Source organism: Hyperolius riggenbachi, chromosome 1 (assembly GCF_040937935.1).
Source record: "Hyperolius riggenbachi isolate aHypRig1 chromosome 1, aHypRig1.pri, whole genome shotgun sequence".
NCBI lineage: Eukaryota > Metazoa > Chordata > Amphibia > Anura > Hyperoliidae > Hyperolius > Hyperolius riggenbachi.
Genome location: NC_090646.1, coordinates 174,960,360 through 174,979,843, shown reverse-complemented (window position 1 = coordinate 174,979,843; position 19,484 = coordinate 174,960,360). Strand labels below are relative to the sequence as shown.

Below are 19,484 nucleotides of genomic sequence, written 5' to 3'. Positions count from 1 at the left end.
GATGTGAGGGTTATAAAATAACTGGCTTGTGCAGCTCTGGCCCCTTAAGATCCCGAGCCTTTTTTTCTTCACTTTTCTTCACTTTTTGGCTCACAGTGATCATGGGGTCAGGAGCCAATGAAATTGGCCCCTAATCGGCACACTGAGTTCAGCTGTCATTAGACAGCTGAGTGTAGTAGCGACCGAGCAACGATATCGGCAGGGGTGTGCGGAGATGGGAGATTGAAATCTACACACTGCCAGAGATAAAAGTCTTCAAACAGGGTGTAAATTTCATCCAGCTGCATCCAGAACTGGTAAAAGAGGAACTTGAAAGAGTTGACAGCCACTACATTTGGCAGGCATGTCCAAAGTCTGGCCTGGTGGCCCAACAAGCCATCTCTGGTGGCCCCCAAAGCTCTCTACAGTTGTTAATTCTATGCGACCCGTAGACGGTAGCTGAGGTGCCACATGCCGGGGTTACTAGCAGTAACAGGCACTGATTAGTAGCTGCTACTGTGCTAACTGCACACGGTATATGGGTTATTTCCCATGGAAATGTTTTGTAATAATGTCACAAGCATAGTGTACCTAATGGCAATCAGCAAAAATTGTGTTTAATTTTGTTAGTTCGGCCCCCTAGTACTCTAAAGAACGGTTCACTGAATTCCTTTTGAACCTGTTATTGATTTTACAAATGTCCAATCTGGGTATTTAAAAACTTAAAGCAAACCTGAACTGAAAAATAAACGTATGAAATGATTTACTGTATGTGCAGTACTAATAGAAGACAGAACATTCCTGGAGAATTTGTAATTGTAAGTTTAAAGCCTGAATTTCTAAGACAGTAGTGATGACAAATTGATATAAAATGTGCTTAATTCAGCTGCAAAACAAAATATATAATAAAATCCCTTGAACTTTATAGCACTGTGTTGTTATCAGCAGTATTTACTCCGCCAAATAGAAGTGCTTTGTTGTCTGTTAATTTTTCTGACTTGACTACCTCATTTACATAGATAAAAGCACTAGTTTTGTTTAACCCTTGCAATGCAAAAGCAATAGAAAGGGAGCCCAGGAAATTTTTTAGTAGGACTAGTACACTACATAGCCCTGATCTGTGAATTCACAGCAGCAGAAATCTGATAGCAGCATGTTGTATGTCCAGTTTGTTAATATTACTAATGTTTACATAAGGATGTCAAGAACCTGACATTCCCCTGAACTACCGTCTTTCCCCTAAATTAAGACATCCCCCGAAAATAAGACACCCCCCCCCCCCCCGATCCTCCATGCCGCTGAGCCAACCCCCCCTGCCCGCACCGCCGCTGTGCTGCCGATTTTCCTCCCTGTTGCTGGCCCCCCTCCTCCAGCAAATCGGATCTCCCTCTGGCGTGCGCTGTGCATAATGCAGATCTCAGATCAGCGGGGAAAGGCATCTAAAGTTGTATAGTAACAGTGCTGACGTATACAGGAAGTAAACAGAGATCACTTCCTGTATACGGCGGCATTGATACAGTACAAGTTTATATGCTTTTCCCCGCTGATCTGATATTTGAATTATGCACATTGAAAACAGAGGGAGATCCAACTTTCTGGAGGAGGGGGGCCAGCAGCAGGGAGGTAAACTGACGGCGGCAGCAGCGCAACTCTGTCAGAAGCCTACTGTGTTTTGTCCTGATGGAGTCAGTTTCATTCCATGCATTCGCACGGAGAGGTGTTAGTGTCTGCGGCAGGGGCGGGGAGAGGGGGGAATATGCCTATATACGCTGGCTACAGAATAGGGGGATTTTGGCTATATACTGGGGGGTGGGAGGGTGTGTGGTACACTAGGAGTTTCTGGCTATATACTGGGGGATATCTAGCTATGTAAATACTGAAGGGGGATCTGGCTAGCACCACAAAATATAAGACCTCCCCGAAAATAAGCCCTAGCACATATTTTTAAGGAAAAATTAATATAAGACAGTGTCTTATTTTCAGGGAAACACGGTAGGTTAAAAAAAAGTCACACAGAGGGACTGTGCTGAAGAAGAATAAACAATGGTCGAGCAAATCAGTCCCTCTTCTTCAGAGCCATTGCTTTCATAGGAGTTGACTGGGTAGTTGGCCCAGTCTCTAAGCTCCTTAAAGTGAACCTGAACCAAGTAAAATTATTTAAAATAAACATATTATGTACCTGCAAATGAATAATACATACTTACCTCGCCGTCAGTTCCTCTCAGAAGCTCGCCATTTTCTTTTTACATTGATTCCTTCCAGTTCTTACAAGATTTTGTCAGAACTGAAATATATCAGTTACTGTCAGTTATAACTGAAAGGACAACTGATGAGCAAGGTATTTTCCATGTTTCCTTATGGCTCAAGTAGGCGATATCACAGTTTAACAGTGAGCTGACCAAGAAGCTGTTATGAGGTAATTACCGTTTTCACAATGGAGGACTGAGAATTTCATTGAACACAGTGGACAAACAGGAGAAGAGAAAGAGATTAATGAGTAGACTACACGGGAGATAGGTATGACGTATGTAGGTTTATTTTGACTTTTAATTTTTAGTTCAGGTTTGCTTTAAGGACCCCAGATCAGGGGTTGCAGTAAATACAACAACTCTACAATCATTACAGTATTTAATGTGTGAGGACCCCCTATTCATTTTTGCCTAGGGCTACAGTTTACCTAATACTGTACCAACCCTGCTCTCCTTACTACTAGTTCATATGATTATTGTTCTTATCACTTTAAAAATGCACATTATAGTATTTAAACAATTATTGCTTCTCACAATCATAACTTTTTTATTATTTTCTAACACTGAATAATTGTCACACTTAATAAATTGTTCATATTATTATGCAAAACATCTATTTGCTAAATTAAATATGTTGCATAATATTTGCGCCTTACAATATAAAATAACTTTTGTCTGTAGCTGTATGGTTTATAGATTTGCATATTTTTCTTACAGGCTTGCATTGTACTCATAACTCTCACTGTTGTTGCCTCTATTTTGACAGTGTAAATAGGGATCGAGTATTTTATACATTTGTCAATCTCGACGTACAATCTGACACAATGCATTCACCACCCACTCCACCACCACTGAGTTAAAGTGACTGAAAATTGCAGTAAACAATTATGTCTGTTTTTTTCAGTTGGAGAAACCTTAAATACTTTTGACTTAAAAAGTACTGTACTGATTAGCCAAAACATTAAAGCAACCAAATATTGTGTAGGTCTCCATTGTGCTGCCAAAACAAGTCTGACCCTTTGATGCATGGACTCCACAAGACCTCTCAAGTGGTGTTGTGGTATCCATTATCAAGACTTTATGTTACCAGGCTGCAGTCTATCATTGCCTAATGTCCAGTTGAGATGGTGTTGTGCCCATCGAAGGTGCTTTTGGTGCTGGACCAGGTGCAAGCAGGGGCACTCTTACTCTCCTGGTCCTGGGTCTACGCAACAAGCTGCAATGAACTAGGTGTTCTGACTGACAACTTTCTTTCATTGTCAGCACTAAGTTTTTCAGCACTGACTCTGCTGGAAATCAGACCAGACAGGCTGATCTTTACTCCCCATGTACACTACCACTAAGGGGGTCCCCCTGCAAAATTGTCAAATCTACCTGCTTTCAGTACTATGGGCCTCCTCCATGCTTTACAGCTGCACAATCTCTGCTGCCATTCACTGTCTCTCGATCAGTTGACTCACAAATCATGTAACAGGAAGTGGCGAATGGCAGCAGAGAGTGTGCAACTGCGTGATGTATGGAAGGGACCTGCACCACTCCCTGTGTTACTCTGTATGTGGGTGGGGAGAGGGAGGATGAGCAGGCCCCACAGTTGCACATCCCCGCCCTCCAACAGCAGTGGTTTCGGGGCTATTGTTACTCCTCTGGTGCACTAGCAAGCCCTTGGTGCCCATGAGCCTGTTGCTGGGTCACAGATTGTCCTCAACTTTGTCTCTTATCTGCCACCTAGGTACCACCCCTTATCCTGGGAACAACCCACAAGGCCTTCCATTGAGAAGATGCTCTAGCACTCATTTTGGCCCTTGTCAAAGCTGCTCAAGATCATACCACTGCCCATTTTTATTGCTTTCAACTTCAAAAATTGATTGCATACCTATTGTCTAATCTATTCTACTCTTTCAGACATGGCTTTACAATGAGAATGTAAATGACACTCATTTTCCTGTCTAAGTTGCTTTATATACTAGGTAGCCAAATGTTAGAGACACCCACTAATAACGAGTTGGTCCATCTTTAGCTCTAATCACAGCCCATATTCTTTGTGGCATGGACTTAACAAGATGCTGATACCGATGCTGAGGAATGTTGGCCCCTGCTGACATAATGGCAGCTCTAAGTGGGGTCAGATTGGAAGGTGGCATTTACAAGCTTTGAAGTGATCTTTCGACTTTGTCCCACAAATGTTCATTAGTATTGAGGACAGGGGACTAAGCTGGCCATGGAAGCAATTTAAACTCTGATTGATCTTCCTCAAACCAATTTGAGACAAATCTAGCATGGTGACAAAGGCCCACAACATGAATATTTTCCTATTTTTCTGTGATATCAAAGGCATTCTTGATGTTCTCCTGCTGCTAAAGCCCATCCTTTGTAAAGTCCGTCTTATTGTGCATTGGGATATGCTTAGTGATGCACCTGCATTGAATTCAGCCATAATTTGTCATGTTGTTGCCCTTCTGTTGCTACTCGCCTTTCACCTCTCTCGTTCTCCAGCCTTTTTTGACCAGAATAGTCCTTATGGCTTGAAGTTTTTTTGTACTCAACTGCCACTCTCTAAACACCCAATATACTGTTGAGAAAATCCTAAAGGAGCCATCATTTCAGAGATGCTAGCACAAGCTCTTCTTGCACAGATGATTATTCCTGGTTCAAAGTCACTTAAATCTTTCATTTTACCCATTTTGACATTAACTTCCGTGTTATCTATGGCGTCCGAAGCCGAGCATCCACTATATAAGCAATTCTGCGGCTACCACACTGTACGACACTGTTAGACTGGTTTACTTACAAATAAGGGGTGTCCCTAATTTTTATATTTATTTATTTTCAGGCTTTAAAAAAGGAACGTTCGGATATGGTGAAGTAGTAATATTAATTATTGATAGATGCTGTCCGAAAATATTAATTTCAGTTTTTCAACTGTGATCTTTTTTTCCTTATGCCTGTCTTTAGAAAGGGCTGTGTAATCGCTTTAGACTGCTTCTGTCACATCCAATAAATATGGTTCCATGGCTGCTGCACTTTATTTCTCAACTTCTCGCTGGCAAACATTCCCTTCTATTTCCAGATTGCCACAAGCTAGAACACCTTCACAATCTCCTGAACTAGGGGGGATGGTTTTCCTTCAGCAGATGCAAACATTTCCAGCTCAATTTATGTTAATCACTATGAATCAATTTGCTGTCACTGTGATGAAACAGCTTCATCATTCAAACTGTCTTCATAAATTGTGACACATATATGGCATTATGTGACAAGCACATTTTTACAAGTCTGTTCTCAGTGCAGTTTGCACCTTTCATAATAAAATAGAGCTGTTTTATGCTGTGCTGGGATGCTACTTATAATCACAAACAACTGCTTTGTTATGCTCAGGTTTAGAGTGAACCTTTACCAAAAGCGTATCTACAGACCTCTGGACCCAATGTGGAATTTGGACCTGGGCCTCCCCCCTCCAGCCCTGTTCCCCAACTACTTATGACATGGTCTCCGTGTGTTTCCCCAGATATATGAATGAAAGCTAACCTGAACTAAAAATAAACTTACCAGATGAAGCACAACCTATCTGCAATCTCATATTCTTATTATCAGGCATATAAAATAATTCTTAACACAAAGTACGACCCAAAGAAAGCCTAATTTGCGACGAAAAAAAAGTATAGATCATTAAGGTGTGATAAGTAATGATAAAGTTATTCCCAAATGAGTGGTAGCGGCAAAGGAAAGGTGAAAACTGCTCTGGATTTTAACAGGTAGCCCATTCTTCCAAGTAGACGCAGCCAGATTGGAGGTATGGTGGGCAGTGTGATAAGGAGGATGGGTGTATTTTTATAGATTGAGGAGATGCCAGGGCCAGATCTCTCTACATGTGCCCCTCTCTGTCTTTCCCCCCTTCTTACCAATTTCTCCCCTTCTCTCCCTTCCCAACCTCTCCCTCTCATGTTTCCCTATTTTTTTCCTCTCCCCATCTCTTTTTTCACTCCTAAAAGATTTATATCTTGTTTTATTTTCTCTACAAATTAGGGTTTTTGGGGGTGATAATTGTTTTCAGCAATTACTTTATTGTCTATGCATTTTATAGAGCAATACAAGGAAAAGAATGGAAAAAATACACAATTTCTCTCCAGTTCCATCTCCTATGGTTTTAAAATAAACAATGCTCAACTGTTACTTTTTTTTTCTTTAAAATGTGTTTGCATTTGGGACTATGGGGAAGGGGGAGGTTAATCAGGTTTTTATACTTATAAAATGTATATACAGAGGGTTGCAAAAGTATTCGGCCCCCTTGAAGTTTCCCACATTTTGTCATATTACTGCCACAAACATGAATCAATTTTATTGGAATTCCACATGAAAGACCAACACAAAGTGGTGTACACATGAGAAGTGGAACGAAAATCATACATGATTCCAAACATTTTCTACAAATAAATAACTGCAAAGTGGTGTGTGCATAATTATTCGGCCCCCTTTGATCTTAGTGCAGTCAGTTCCCTATAGACATTGCCTGATGAGTGCTAATGACTAAATAGAGTGCACCTGTTTGTAATCTAATGTCAGTACAAATACAGCTGCTCTGTGAGGGCCTCAGAGGTTGTCTAAGAGAATATTGGGAGCAACAACACCGTGAAGTCCAAAGAACACACGAGACAGGTCAGGGATCAAGTTATTGAGAAATTTAAAGCAGGCTTAGGCTACAAAAACATTTCCAAAGCCTTGAACATCCCACGTAGCACTGTTCAAGCGATCATTCAGAAATGTTAGGAGTATGGCACAATTGTAAACCTACCAAGACAAGGCCATCCACCTAAACTCACAGGGCGAACAAGGAGAGCGCTGATCAGAAATGCAGTCAAAAGGCCCATGGTGACTCTGGACGAGCTGCAGAGATCTGCAGCTCAGGTGGGAGACTCTGTCCATAGGACAACTATTAGTCATGCACTGTACAAAGTTCGCCTTTATGGAAGAGTGGCAAGAAGAAAGGCATTGTTAACAGAAAGCATAAGAAGTCCCGTTGCAGTTTGCCACAAGCCATGTGGGGGACACAGCAACCATGTGGAAGAAGGTGCTCTGGTCAGATGAGACCAAAATGGAAGTTTTGGGCCAAAAATTCAAAACGCTATGTGTGGCAGAAAAGTAACACTGCACATCACTCTGAACACACCATCCCCACTGTCAAATATGGTGGTGGCAGCATCATGCTCTGGGGGTGCATTTCTTCAGCAGGGACAGGGAAGCTGGTCAGAGTTGATGGGAAGATGGATGGAGCCAAATACAGGGCAAACTTGGAAGAAAACCTCTTGGAGACTGCAAAAGACTTGAGACTGGGGCAGAGGTTCACCTTCCAGCAGGACAATGACCCTACACATAAAGCCAGGGCAACAATGGAATGGTTGAAAACAAAACATATCTATGTGTTAGAATAGCCCAGTCAAAGTCCAGATCTAAATCCAATCAAGATCTGAAAACTGCTGTTCACAAACGCTGTCCATCTAATCTGACTGAGCTGGTGCTGTTTTGCAAAGAAGAATGGGCAAGGATTTCAGTCTCTAGATGTGCAAAGCTGGTAGAGACATACCCTAAAAGACTGGCAGCTGTAATTGCAGCAAAAGGCGGTTCTACAAAGTATTGACTAAGGGGGCCGAATAATTATGCACACCCCACTTTGCTGTTATTTATTTGTAAAAAATGTTTGGAATGATGTATGATTTTCGATCGACTTCTCACATGTACACCACTTTGTATTGGTCTTTCATGTGGAATTCCAATAAAATTGATGCATGTTTGTGGCAGTAATGTGACAAAATGTGGAAAACTTCAAGGGGGCTGAATACTTTTGCAACCCACTGTATATATGTTTTTAATTAAATTTAACTTTTTGGCCTCTAGAAGTTACCAGGAAGTGTTCAATGCTTGTAGTAACTTTACTAGTTACTTTTACTTTAATGAATGAGCATGCCTCGTGATTAAAGGCATGTTTATTCATTCACAGCACTTTGATTGGCTCAGGGAACACATGTTCCCCTTCACCGATTGCCACCATGTAAATCCTGCTGTGAATGAGCATCAGGAGCATGGGCACATGCGCGCATCGGTCGCAACAACACTGAACGCATATATGCATTCAGATTGATTTACCGCAGCACATTCTGGAGTATATGAGTCCAGATAGGATTAAGTGGTTAATAAACCTATTAACTTGAACCCCCAAAACACTTTATTAAGTTACTCAACTTGCAGATTTATCTTTATCTGAAAATAAATTAACTATTAACAGCATCTAAAATTGCAGTTGCTTCCAAATGGAAATGGCTTGACAAAGCACTCGAGTGGAATAAAGTAGTTAATAGAGCCAACCGTATTTGTATAAATGAATGTGTAATATGTTCTGCTATCGGATTTTGTTACAAGCTTTGTTACGGTTCACATTTCCAAGTTCAATTCACTGTTAAACATAACAGGAAACAGTTCTAATCAATATACTTAAATTTTTTTATTTTCTTTTCAAACTGATATTTGTAGATAACCTTGAATCTGGACTCACCTGAACTGTAAATTTGTTATGCTTTTTTTTACCTTTCTGATTTAGTTTAATACTTTTGACAGTGTACAGTATGCTCTTGTTGACACAAGATTTTTGTAATAAACATATCTGAAAGTAAAAAAAAAACTTCCTCCTCTTAAAGGAAAACTGTAGTAAAAATAATGTAATGAATAAAATTGCTTATCTTTTTACAATATTCATGTATTAATTATTTAGTCAATGTTTGCCCATTATAAAATATTTAACCATGATTTGCATTCTGAAATTTATCACCGGTGGCAACATCTTTAGTGTCAGGTGATCTTGCGCGGAATGTTTTTTTCTTGAGAGTTCTGAAGCCAGTACAAAACATACCTGGTCTCTCAGAATGCTCAGAGGGAGGAGGAGGAGAATTCCGCATAGCTGGTCAGCCTAGACTAAACATCACTGAGAGGGTGGGACTACATTTAATATACAGCAATATGTAGATATAGGAAGTGTTTCTGATGCTGAAACCAGGAAAACTACTGTAAAAGTGGGTAGCCTGAATAATTTACTATATTCTACTTACTATATGTCTTTACCGTACCTCTTTAACAGGTCTTTCTATATGAGTTATAGCACAGATGAACTGCGTCTAATTACTACAGGTTGAAACACTTAGCAGCTGCCCTTAAGATAAATGTGTCTATTTCATTATACGTAACACAGTTGAGTTCTGGTTATCCGGAACTCAGCTAACCAGCATTCTCAACTAACCAGCACAAATAGCCGGCAGTACTCACAGTGCGGGAAGGCCAACTTCTTAGGCTGTTTGTGGGCTTTGCTGTGCTTAAAGTGGACCCAAATTAAAAATACAAGATTTCAGAAATAAAATCTATTTTCTAAATTATAATAATAAATAGCAGCCTTTTTTCAGCTGCATGATGACAAATATAAAATATTTTACATTTATTGGAGAAACCCCTCCCTTCCTTTCATATTGCTGGGAAATAATCCGGCAAACTGGTGGAGTAGATGGTGTCCAGCAAAGGAGGAATTGCTAATGGCTGCCACCTGTATAACCCTAGTTATGCAAAGAGGAGGGTGAAAAGCATGCACTGAAATGCTCATAGGCTTGAAGGAGTGTTTATTTATCTTTGTATGTGTCAGAGTGGTGCAACTAAATATTTTGAATTAAAAAAATGTTTGGTTTGGGTCCGCTTTAAAGACACCCAGTCTGTGGATGGAACCCATCCACAGCTCCATCAAGGTTAAAGAGAAACTGAAGCGAAAAAAAATTATGATACAGTGAAATGTATGTGTAGTACGGATAATTACTAGAACATTAGTAGCAAAGAAAATATCCTCATATTTTTATTTTAAGTTATATAGTGTTTTTTTTATAACATTGCATCATTCTTAAATATTTGCAGTTTACACACTACTCAGCATTCTAAATGATTTAACAGAGCAAGCCAGTGAACTTTTGAACTGTTCTCTGCAGAAACAAAGACAATACAGTGCCAGACACTTGAGGTAATAAGCTTAAGAAGACAGAGCTCTCTGCGACTTTGAAAGTCGTGGAGCTCAATGGCTCTCTTGCATAGATATCAACTGGAGTTTCTAAACTCTTCCTGTACTGGAAACTATATTAGACTTATGTCTCTGCTCCTAATGTTTTATTTCTTAGCTGTACTACACATACAAATCATATCATAATTTTTGTTTTTCGCTTCAGTGTCTCTTTAATGTACTTTCAATGTCCAGCGCTGCGTAATATGTTGGCGTTTTAGAAATACAATAAATAAATTGCTGTATTTTAACATTTAATACAAAGTTCATGGCAGTGTTGTAGCTAGAGACTATGGGGCCCCATAGCAACATTTTCATGGGGCCTTTAGATCTATGCCCTCTTGTGCAGTGCCACCTGCTCCTACCCTATGGATATAAGTTGACTGGGCAATTTACATTCTCATGCAATGTACATTGAGTATAGTCCATGGGCACTGAGATAGTTAAATAGTAGAGAAAAAAAAGAAAGTTAATAGTGAACACATCAAGTACCATCTGGGTCCCCTCATCTCCAGGGCCCCATAGCAGTTGCTATGGCTGCTATGGCTATTGCTACGCTCCTGGTTCATGGTATGTATATAGACAGGGCAGTTTCTAGGCTAAAATGCACCCAGGGCGAGGGTGTAAAAATTGCGCCCCCCACGGAGCAAGGTATAGGTGCCTGCAGTATAGGTTAGCCAGATCTAGTTGCACTCAGTATAGGTAGCCAGCTATAGGTCCACCCAGTATAGGTAGCCAGGCATAGGTACCTCAGTATAGGTAGCCAGCTATAGGTCCCCCCAGTATAGGTAGCCAGGCATAGGTGCCCCAGTATAGTGGCCCCCAGTATAGGTTAGTCAGGTAGGTGCTTCCAGTATAGGTAGCCGGTATGTTTGCCCCCTGTATAGGTTGGATAGGCAGGTACACCTGGTATAGGTTAGATAGGTAGGTGCCCCCAGTACAAGTTAGCTAGGTGGGTGCCTCCAATATAGGTAGCCAGTATAGTTGCCACCAGTATAGGCTAGCTAGGTAGGTAGGTGCCCCCAATACAGGTTAGATAAGTAGGAGCCTGCAGTATAGGTTAGATAGGTAGCTGCCCCACAGTATAGGTTAGATTGGTAGGTGCCCCCAGTATAGATTAGATAGGTAGGTGCCTCTAGTATAGGTTAGATTAGGTAGCGGCCCCCCAGTATAGGTTAGATAGGTAGCTGCCTCCCAGTATAGGTTAGATTAGGTAGCTGACCCCCAGTATAGGTTAGATTAGGTAGCTGCCCCCCCCCCAGTATAGGTTAGATTAGGTAGGTGCCCCCCAGTGTAGGTTAGATTAGGTAGCTGTCCCCCAGTATAGGTTAGATAGGTAGCTGCCCCCTAGGGTAGGTAGGCACCCCCCATATAATGGAGGGGGGAGTCAGCCGCGGGGAGGGCAGCCCAACCTCTCCCTCCCTTCCTCTTCCGAAGTCACCCTCCGATGCAAAGTAAAGCGCAGCAGGAAGCGCTGAAAAAATAGTCACAACTCACCTCCCAGGTTCCAAAATAATCAATGTCTCTGTTGTAAAGTGTTTGGAAATTATACTATAAAATGCTATTTCAATTACGCTTTGTATTGAACTGGAGGCCAGTTTTACCAATAAATACCAATAACCAATATTTCTGATGACCTTATAAACAGACTGAAAACAAAGGAATGCTCAATAAATCCTTACAGGGAAATGTGTTTTTTTAACACCCTATACAGATATCATTGAAAATATGAAATGGGCATTATAATTAATATTGAAATGTCAAAAATACAGATAAGATAATTGTTTTATCTTGCATAAGATACATGTTTTATCTCTACTAAATGAACATAAGAGTATGTGGTATCCTTATCACAAACCTCATAGTCAGGCATAGTGCAGTGCATCCAGCAAATATAGCCTCAGTCTGAGGTCTGACATGGGCTATATGCTGAGGGCGCTGCACTGTGTCAGTCTGCTCATATATGTATTTCATTTGCACATGTACTTTCCCTTGATGAAGCCCCCATTAGGTGAAGAAACATGTTGGTTTTGGGGTTAAGAAATGTGTACAAAATTAGCACTATGTATGTAACCACCCCTGAGCACTTAACTACCATGTTGTGTGACAATAAATGACCGGTGTCAGACCAAAAGTGTATTGTCTTGGATGGACTGTTTTGTATAATTATCTCTGATTATGGGATGTGCATATTATTGTACCCTGAAGGTACACTTAGTGCCAACAAGGGGGTGGGAGAGTTCCATCTCAAGGGTGTTAGGCGACTTTTTACTCTTCTGACCTGTCTACATTTTCTTTTCTGTCCTTTGTTTCTCTCTGGTTTCTCTTGACAACCATCTCTTCGGGCTGTCATAACTTCTTATTGTTATTCAACAGTTGCAGCAGCCATGCACTTGAACACTGAATAAAGTGAAATAACCGTGTTTGTGTGCTCAGGACACCGACGCAGCAGATAGTGCTCTTGACACATTACTCTGTGGGTGGAAACTTGTAGTGATGCTTCAGTTAGCGATAATGTTGTTCATGTGGTACATTTTCTTTGTTAAAATCCACAAAATCTTTGAAATAGAAATAATACGAGACTTGCTGTATTTTGAGTATTTTCTTGCTACCGGGGGCTTAAAACATGTTTTATTGATAAGGAATAAAAAAAAAACCTCCTGTGAGAAAACCCACCAGAAAGGTCAACTGAAGAGGGGCCTACGTGTCTCAGTCAGGCTAGGTTTCTTCTGGCAGCAGATTAGCGGTATCTCATCAAATGTTATCTGAAGTCGCATTTGAACACATGGCAAATAATTATATGTTGTTTTCCTTTTATTATTTTTTTATACTTCATACATTAGTGTAAGTGTAAGCATCAGTAAAAACTTAATTTCTACAACAAGGCGCACTGTAATAATGATATTACTAGTTGGTGGGTTTTTGAGGGTAAAGTGTCAAGTGTAATTAACACATGGAAATTTTACCTGTGAATTATTAACTTGGGTCATGTTTCTGTTAAACATGCACTTCATGAAGTGTGATTGGAGTGGGCATTCAGTAGGAATAAATATCTGTAATTTATGTCCATGCTGTCTCTAGCCATCTGGCCAACTCTCTAGTTTAGCTGAGTCAGGATATGAGCAGAAATCATTTGCATTACAGCTACAAGGAAAACCGATGAATGTTTAAGGGAAATCGGAAGTGAAAATAAACTTATGATATAATGAATTGTATATGTAGTACAGCTAAGAAATAGAACATTAGTAGCAAAGGAAAGAGTCTCATATTGTTTTCAGAACAGGAAAAGTTAAAAAAAAGTTAAAAAATCATCAGTTGTTATCTATGCAAAAGAGCTTTGCTGAGCTCTACTACCCAACTTGGGTCAGAGACGGTCCTATTTTCTGAAGCATTTATACATCAAAGAAACAGTTAAAAAAAAGCTTAAAGAGACACTGAAGCGGAAAAAAAAATGATATTATGATTTGTATGTGTAGTACAGCTAAGAAATAAAACATTAAGATCACATACATCAGTCTAATTTTTTTCCAGTACTGGAAGAGTTAAGAAACTCCAGTTGTTATCTCTATGCACAAAAGCCATTAAGCTCTACGACTTTCAAAGTCGTGGAGAGGGCTGTTTTCTGACTTTTATTATCTCAACTGTTCCTGAACGATTTACTTTTTCTCTGCCAGAGGAGAGGTCATTAGTTCACAGACTGCTCTGAAAGAATCATTTTGAATGCTGAGTGTTGTGTAATCTGCACATGTTATAGAATGATGCAATGTTAGAAAAAACACTATATACCTGAAAATAAAAATATGAGAATATTTTCTTTGCTGCTAATCTGTTAGTAATTATTCATAGCACACAACCAATTCACTATATCATATTTTTTTTTTTTGCTTCAGTGTCTCTTTAAAGCGGAACTTCAGCCTAAACAAACATACTGTCATTAAGTTACATTAGTTATGTTAATTAAAATAGATAGGTAATATAATCTCTTACCCACCCTGTTTTAAAAGAACAGGCAAATGTTTGATTTCATGAAGGCAGCCATCTTTTTGGTTGAAAGGAGTGACAGGGAGCATGAGACACAGTTCCAACTGTCCTGTGTGCTGATCACCCCTCTCAGTTGCTAGGCAACGTGAATAACAACATAGGAAATCCCATCATGCTTTGCACAGCATCAGGGGAAAAAAAGCCAGGGAAGTTTTCTTTGATGGCTTTAGCTTAGCTAAAAATGCAGCTAAAAATGAGACTTCTATAAGAAAAGCAAAGTTCTGATGCTGTGAAACTGTTAAAGAAACACCAAGCCTTTTCAGTGCTACTGAGTAGATTTTTTGTCTGGAGGTTCACTTTAAGTTAAGGTTTCACCGCAGTCGAGTTCAAAGGGTCATTAACTCTGCTCTGTTTCATAGTTTAAAATATGGAGTGTTGTTTGTAATTGCAAATATGACAAAATGATGCTCTGTTGTATAAAAAAAAAAGTTATATAACTGAAAATAAAAATATGAGACTCTTCTCTTTGCCACTAATGTTCCCAGGGCCGGATTTACCATAAGGCACTGTAGACACGTGCCAGTTCTCGGCATTCCACTGACGAGATCTCTCTTAATTCGGGGGGTACTTAATACTGAGGATGCCTTATGTTAAGGAACACCTGAACCTACCTATGACGGGCAGGGAATTAAGGGAGAAGTGACCGCTGAGCTAGTCGGCAAACTTGTGGTGCGGTTCGGTTTGTTTGTAGGTTCATGAAGGGTGAAGTCTAGGGTAACAGGACATCTGTGCCTATAGGCTCCTGTGATTTAAATCCGGGCCTGAATGTTCTATTAAGTATATGTACTACACATACAATTCTTTATTTTACTTCAGTGTCACTTTAAAGACAAAAAGCTCGTCTAACAGAACCAATTTATTTGTGTTTACACAGCATGGCTGTGTGAAAAATTCTTCTGAAAGTTCAGTTATTCTAATTCGATGATGCAGAGTGTGTGTTCAGTGGTAATAATAATAGATGGGATAATGACATAGGGAATATGATTCATGATTTCAGTGGTTGGAATTGTGTTGTTAGCAGTATTTTAAAATATATTAGAATCAAAGGAAAATAGTATTCAGTTGTTCATTGAAACTTAAAGGGAACCTGAAGTGAGAGGGACATGAAGGCTGACATTTATTTCATGTTAAATACCAGTTGCCTGGCTGTCCCGCAGATCCTCTGCCTCTAATACTTTTAGCTTTAGGCCCTGAATAAGCATGCAGGTCAGGTGTTTCTGACCAAAAAAATGACAAGATTAGCTGCATGCTTGTTTCAGTTGTGATTCAAACACAACTGCAGCCAAAGAGATCAGCAGAGTTGCCAGGCAACTAGTACTGGTAAAAGAAAATTAATGTGGCAGTCTCTATATACCTGGAGAGTGCTGCTGCCACCGGCTGAGTACACATCGCTGTGCGCGTGTCTAGAGGAGTTTTCTCCCATTTGATCCTTTAGTATGTGCGAGACAACGCAATAACTGTTATATCCATATACCTCTCGCTTCAGGTTCCCTCTAATCATTACTGTAGATTTTTCTAGGTTTATTATTATTAATTTATATAGCGCCAGCCAGATTTATTTCCAATGAGAAAAATTAATTACATCTCTTAACCTTGAATGACTAAAATTGCCCAAACAGCCTTAGCCTTAAAGTGAATGTTTACCAAATTAAAAATAAAAAAGTCAGATACTCACCTAAGGAGAGGGAAGGCTCGGTCCTAATGAGCCTTCCCCCTCCTCTCCCGATGCCCGGTCCCGCGCAGGATCCCCCGTAGCAGTATTCGACCAGTTCGGTCAAATACTGCCACTGTCGCAGCCGAAGGGAGCTTTCAGAAGCCTTCGGGAGCATTCGGGCTCCCGAAGACGGGCCGTTCCATACTACGCATGCGCAAGCGCCCTCTTTGACGCACTCGCGCGTACGTAGTATGGAGCGGCCCGTCTTCGGAAGCCCGAGTGCTCCCGAAGACCTCCGAAATCCCTGCGGCGGCGGACACAAACCTGTAACGACAAAAAGTTCCCCTGGGGGGTACTCACCTTGGTAGGGGGAAGCCTCCGGATCCTATCGAAGCTTCCCCCGTCCTCCTTTGTCCCACGGCAGTTTCGCTGTATCCCTCTGAATAGCGGGGATGTAAATATTTACCTTCCCGGCTCCAGCGCAGGCGCAGCATCGACTCTCCGCTCGGAGATAGGCGGAAATAGCCGATCGCTTTTGGTCCGCTCTACTGTGCAGTGTGCAGGCGCAAGTCTCCTGCACCTGTGTAGTAGCGCGAACCCGACAGAGATCGGCTATTTCCACCTATCTCTGTGCTGAGAGCCGCAACAGCGCCCCCGCTGGGGCCAGGGAAGGTAAATAAATGTAGCTTGTCAGGCTTGTCGAGGGAGGATGCGGGACGCTTTGGGGGAGCCAGTGCTGGATTGCCTGCAGCTACAGGGGTGGGGGAAGCCTCATTGGGACCCTGAGGCTTTCCCCTCCCAGGGGTGAGTACCCCCCAGGGGAACTTGTTTTTGTTGCAGGTTCTCTTTAAGCAATTATGTCAGTGGTAACATTAAACACTGTACTGCACCAGCAACTCATGCATTCTTTTGAAGAACAATAGCATCTCAATTCCATATAAAAAAGGTGTTCTCCACAGAAGATATGGTAATTTTTAAACATTTAATGACATTAATGTACTTGATTTTATTTGTAACAGTAATGAAATCAGTCATGGAAAAAATGCACAGTTTGAGTTATGATTATTTATTTTTCTGGCCAATATGTAATATAGAGTACATTCCTTGTATTCCACAGCTCCATCTAGTGTTTACTAATACATTATCCAACCATAACCTTTTTTTTTTTTCCCAGATACCTGCAGCATAATAAGATTAAAACGGTGTCTGTAAATGCATTCAGAGGACTCCACAACCTAACAAAGCTGTAAGTATATATCTTTATTATGTGGACTGTACCTGTTATTTATGTACCAAAGGGACACCTGTTATGAAGTATGGGGTAGGGGTAATTCTGTTTCCGATAGCAAACAATCTCTTCCAATGTTCCAGTTTGTAATTTAATTGCACAAACAGACATTAACTCAGATTCTGATTGGTGGCTTAAAGGAATGGTTTAGTTTTTATTGCCACAACTGTCTTTTTTCCACATTTCCTAAATCAACCCAATTGTGCACAAAACTTTAAAAAACAAAACAAAAAAAGAAAGGCACTAATTTAGTTGAGGGGACCCAGCGGGAAAACTCATAAACAATGGTCGCTTCCTGTTTGTGGGAATTTGGTCACGTCCACTAATTTGTAAGAAATAGGGGACCCAACAGGAAAACGAATGTGAAAATTGCACACCAGGACCCCGCCCACAGCCTTCGTGCAACTTACTAAACTTATTTGGTTGGTGGCGGGGATAGTGTCTCCTGCTGAGTCCCCTATTTCTTACAAATTAGTGGTCACAAACCAAAATTCTGGAAGCAGTAAGTAGCCTTAGGTCCCCTCAGTTAGACTAGTGCTAGAAGAAAATAGGATCAGTTATAAAGATGGAGATCAGGAAAATGTGGGTAAAATATTAAGGAAGCCCCCTATGATGATTATGTGTATAATATAGAGAACAGTAATGTGCTAAGTAAAACACCTCACATGGTTTGAGTTGCCAAACAGATGGGAGATCACCACTGACAGAGGGTTGGGTGTTTGTGTGGGGCCACTCCCTATAAATGGTCCCAGTACAGATCACTCTCTCATACAAAAGCCCACCACTCATTTTGCCTATATACCCCTTACAAGTTGGGAAAAGATGGGGTTAGGAATCGCTATATAATGACAAGAGGCCCACCCATATCATTCAAGGTGCCTCTTGTCAGTATAGAATACTACAATGATGTAAGAGCTTTGAATTGTTTTGTAACTGTGGCTAGTGATAAGGACTAAATGCAGTTTGGTTCTCTTCAATTGATGGACAGATCTCCTACAGTCCAGTGCCCAGCACAAGACAGTACAGAGTGCCATTGTAATCCTAAAAAAAAGTCATTCTGTTGACATCAGTCACAGTTAAAAAATGTCCTTTACCTTTCCCCCTAAAGGACTTGTCAGCAGGAGAGGAAGTGAAGAGAACTCTCACATTCTGTGATACAGACAATAAAAACCTAACAAAGGCTGTACTCTTCTCCACATTCAAAACTAAAATATTTTTTTTTTCAAAAGTTAGTGGCGAATTTATCCAGTAAAAGATTACCAGTTTTAATTAACAGTTTTAATTTGACCAATGATCTCATTTCCTGCCAGGTATAATAAAGACAGCCATGGGTGTTAGTTCAATAAAGTGTTAGTGTATATACTGATATATGGCTAAGGCAAGTCATGGCAAATAGTCACATTATCAAAATGTAATTGTTATGTTGGAGGGACAGTACAGTATAATCTCTTGGGTCTATTGTTACGCTTACCCTTACACTTACCGTCCGTGTTCCCGGCGGCGTCTCCTTACGCTTGTGCACAGTAAGTCCTGCGGTTTTATAACGGCCAGGCGTGATTACGCTTGGTGCGCACGCACGCATAATTACGTAAAAAAAACAGGTACCCACATGTGCACTTAGTGTCCACGCATGCGCACCGCGTTCTGGTGCCAAATACAAATGCCAGAGCTATTTAAGGCTATCTCGTCCCACTGGCAGTGCTGTTTGTTCTGGCAGCTTGGGCTAAGCCAGTGAGGCGATTCCCGTGCTTGTTGCTTTGGTTATCTAGTTGTTTCCCGATATTGACCCTCTGCTCTGTGACTCCGACCATCCTGTTTGCCACCTGTCCTGACCTTTGGCTATAGTGTACTTAATATTGCTGTTTCCCGCCTGCCCTGACCCCTGGCTTGTGAACTTGACTACATTTGAGCACTGCCTCCCCCGACCTCTTCTTGTTCTTCGACTACGATTATACTCAGCCTTCCTGAACGACTCCTTATCGTGGCGTCACCTGTTTTCCTTGGTCACCGGTGGGGCAATCCAGGGGTCATGACCTTGTGGCCACTAGGCAGCAAAGTAGTCCACTGCCCGCTAGGGGTAGTGGCCCATCATCCCTTGCGGGGTGGTCTGGTGAAGACCAGTGGCCACTTAAACTCCATGCCCCTGGGAGAGCCCACGCCTTCCGCTTGTGACTAGGTCAATGAGGTCTGCTCATG

General features: G+C 41.0%; 1 protein-coding gene across 3 annotated transcripts in view; it reads left to right on the top strand.

Moving 5' to 3' along the window:
• The window catches only part of RXFP1 (relaxin family peptide receptor 1), a 433,020-nt gene that overhangs the window by 310,553 nt on the left and 102,983 nt on the right, over window positions 1-19,484 (top strand). For all 3 annotated transcript variants that reach the window (XM_068278866.1, XM_068278867.1, XM_068278868.1), the window contains one exon: window positions 17,175-17,246. In XM_068278866.1, coding sequence (XP_068134967.1) covers window positions 17,175-17,246 — 72 coding nt within the window. The remainder of the gene's footprint in view (window positions 1-17,174; window positions 17,247-19,484) is intronic.